This window comes from Aristolochia californica, unplaced genomic scaffold (genome assembly GCF_029961685.1).
Source record: "Aristolochia californica isolate CCGP_79_NKW_82.1479 unplaced genomic scaffold, dmAriCali1.0.hap1 SCAF_8, whole genome shotgun sequence".
Lineage (NCBI taxonomy): Eukaryota > Viridiplantae > Streptophyta > Magnoliopsida > Piperales > Aristolochiaceae > Aristolochia > Aristolochia californica.
This window is the reverse complement of record NW_027182279.1, coordinates 9,705,271-9,709,035: the sequence shown is the minus strand read 5'-3', so window position 1 is coordinate 9,709,035 and position 3,765 is coordinate 9,705,271. Positions and strand designations below refer to the sequence as shown.

General features: G+C 40.7%; 1 protein-coding gene across 1 annotated transcript; it reads left to right on the top strand.

Moving 5' to 3' along the window:
• The first annotated feature begins 333 nt into the window (after window positions 1-333).
• On the top strand, window positions 334-1,128 carry LOC137938287 (uncharacterized). The gene has a single exon (XM_068783270.1). It carries the CDS (start codon window positions 334-336, stop codon window positions 1,126-1,128), a length of 795 nt encoding a protein of 264 aa, XP_068639371.1.
• The last annotated feature ends 2,637 nt before the right edge of the window (window positions 1,129-3,765 follow it).

Here is a 3,765-nt window from a genome sequence, read left to right as displayed (position 1 = left end):
GATGAAGACAGAATTTTGGAAAAGGAATTGGGGAAAAATGGGAGAGAGCTTGAAGGAGCTCTCGACCTGTTTATCTAATTTAATCTAGGCTAGAGTAGACTCAATTGCTAATTTTTCATTACCCTAGTCGTCCCCTTAAATAGGGTTGAGGACGCCCAAAACACTTTAGACCCCTTGGGTCAATGGTTCAAACCAATAATTGCTAAACCTACCCAAACCAAAGACAATTACATGGAAATTAAAAATCACATTAATTAATTCCTATGCCTGTTGGTAACTCGTGATATATAGAGTCCATAACAGTTTGTTTTAAAGACCACAGTTGAAGAAGAAATGTTGGAGCACATCCGGGATGCAAAAACACCGAAGGAAGCATGGGACACTCTTGCTACACTATTCTCAAAAAAGAATGATATAAGATTACAACTGCTCGAGAATGAGCTACTATCAATGGCGCAACGCGACATGTCTATTGCTCAATATTTTCACAAGATGAAGTCGATATGCCGAGAAATTTTAGAATTAGACCCAACAACTCCTATTGGGAAAACCAGGATAAAGAGAATAATTATCCATGGTTTGAGACCTGAATATCGAGGATTCGTTGCCACTGTACAGGGATGGCTGACTCAACAATCACTTGTTGAGTTTGAAAATTTGCTTGCTGGTCAGGAAGCTTTATCTAAACAAATGGGAGAAGTCTTGTTGAAGGGTAAGGAAGAAGCGCTCTACACCAGCAAGAGCAGAGGTACTTTCAAGCAGTACACAGGCAGTGGATCTAAAAGGCATGGTGACAAGTTGAAAAGTCACCAAGAAGAGGGAAGCTCTTGTCTAGGGGGAGCTTCAAAGAATCGTGAAACTAGTAGAAGGTTCGATGGCAAGTTTTACAACTGTGGGAAGATGGGCCACATGGCAAAAGATTATTGGTCCAAGAAAAATTCACTTGAAGGTAATACATCCACTCACAGTTCTCTGGAGGATAGTGAAGAGGGTTGGGATGCTAAAGCGCTATTTGTTGTGGGGGAAGAAAAATTAGCTCTCACTATAACAACACCTGAACAGATTGACTACAAGAATGATTTGATCGTAGATTTGGGCTGCTCAAATCATATGACGGGTGTTAAATAGAAGCTAGAAAATCTGTCTGAGTACAAGGGACGTCGTATGGTGGTGACAGTCGACAACTCAAGGTTACCGATAGCTCACATCGGTAAGACTATATTTACGCCTCGTTATAATCCCAACCAGGTGCGACTTCAAGATGCTTATCATGTCCCAAGAATGAAGAAAAATTTTCTATTTGTGGCTCAGTTGACATCATCAGGCCACTATTGGAGTCAGTCTAGGAGATGTGAAGGCGTATCGTGATCTCAGAATTTCAAAAACACCGACAATGAAGAGGTGACGATTGGAGTCAGTCTACGTAATGTCATCAAAGTCTGCATATTAAGACAAGACAAGGAAAAATGAGGCAGCAGATCTATGGCACATTCGGTTAGGTCACGTTAGCTATTCTAAGCTAAGTGTGATGGTGAAAAAGTTGATGCTAAAGGGGCTTCCTCAACCACATGTTCGAATAGACTCGGTCTGTGCAAGATGCCAATATGGCAAAGCACACCGATTACCGTACAAGGAGTCAAAGTTTAAAGCAAAGGAACTGTTAGAGCTAGTTCACTCTAATGTATTCGGGCCTGTTATGCAACCATCAATTAGTGGTATGTGGTACATGGTGGCATTCATTGATGACTTCTCAATGTACGTGTGCGTCATCTTTATGAAGGAATATCCAGACACATTCTCAAGGTTTAAAGAGTTCAGAGAGTCAGCTGAGGCACAAGTAGGAAAGAAGATTTGTTGCCTGCGCAGAAACAATGGGGGTGCATACAGCTCAAGCAATTTCTCCCAATATTTAAGGGAATGTCGCATACATCATCAGTACACTTGCACCAACACTCCACAATAGAATGGTGTAGTAGAGAGAAAGAACCGGCATCTTGTAGAGGTTTGTCAGAGCATGCTACATGAAAAATATGTACCTGGAAGGTTTTGAGCTGAAGCAATGAGGATTGCAGCCTTTATCATCAACAAACTTCCTCAACCAAGGTTAGGATTTTTTAAACCCTTTGAGAAACTGTGGAACATGAAGCCTGCATTTAGTTATTTTTTAGTATTTGGTTGTGTATGTTATGTATTTTTTCCTGATCATCTACGGAGCAATTTTGCTAATCATCTATGGAACAAGTTTGACAAGAAAGCTATTAGATGTATCTATGTGAGGTACGACAACCAGAGAAAAAAGTGGAAATGTTGTGACCCAACGAGTGAAAGATGTTACACTTCATGAGATGTGGTATTCGATGAAGCATCTTCATGGTGGTCCTCAGGGAAGGAAGTTTTGTCATATTCAAGAGAATTTGGTGACGAGATACAACAAAAGATGTGGGAGCATACTGCTCAACTCCAATCAAGTTCAGGTGAATGAGGAGATCCAAATAACGAAGTCGAGCAAGGAGTGACTCAGAGACCTTAGCAAACTATCGTGTATCAACAACCAAATGAAGAAGGTAGGCCTAGTGAAATGGAAGAATCAACTCCACAATTTCAACTCCAAAGGTCAACAAGAACACGAAGGCCAAATCCCAAATACGCCAATGCAGCCATCACTAAAGAAGAAAATATGATAGAACCTGAGACCTTCGAAGAAGCATCATAGAGCTCTGAGTGGAGGACAGCTATGAAAGAAGAGATTGATGCACTTGAGCAAAATCAGACTTGGGATCTGGTGCAAAAGCCAAAAGATGTGAAACCTATATCATGGAAGTGGGTCTACAAGATCAAGCGTCGTCCAGATGGGTCAATCGAGAGGTACAAGGCACGATTGGTAGCTCGTGGTTTCTCTCAACAGTTCAGACTAGACTATGGTGAATCTTTTAGTCCAGTGGCAAAACTTACAACCGTACGAGTCCTCTTGGCACTGGCAGCCAACAAAGACTCGAACTTGTGGTAGATGGATGTGAAGAATGCTTTTCTTCATGGAGAGTTGGATCGGGAGAACTACATGATTCAACTGATGGGTTTTCAGAGCCAAGATCATCCTAAACATGTTTGCAAGTTGCAAAAAGTACTCTACGGATTGAAACAAGCACCCAGGGCATGGTATGGTAAGATTGCTGAATTTTAAACACAAAGTGGTAATTCAATAACGCCTGCAGATTCTAGCTTGTTTGTCAAAGTCAATGAAGGTAAGCTAGCTATCGTGCTAATTTATGTAAATGATTTAATCCTAACTAGGGATAATGAGGTAGAAATTATTCAGACAAAGAAGAATTTATTTGTTCCTTTCTAGATGAAGGAACTTGGTAAGCTCAACCACTTTCTTGGTCTAAAGGTTGATCGCACACAAGAAGGAATATTTCTCTGTCAATAGAAATATGCGAAAGATTTGTTGAAGAAGTTTGGAATGCTTCAATGCAACCTGATTTCGATGCCGATGGAACCAAATGCAAATATTTTTGCACATGAAGGAAAAGATTTGGAAGATGCGACGATGTATCGACAATTGGTAGGTAGTGTGATCTACTTAACCTTCACTTGACCTGACATCTCTTATGCAGTTGGTGTGATGAGTCGGTACATGCAAGATCCAAAGAAGACTCATTTGGAAGCAGTTCGTCTAATTCTGAGATATGTGAAGAGTACAATTGACTATGGTCTTTTGTACAAGAAAGGTGAAGACTGCAAGTTAGTTGGCTATTGTGATGTAGA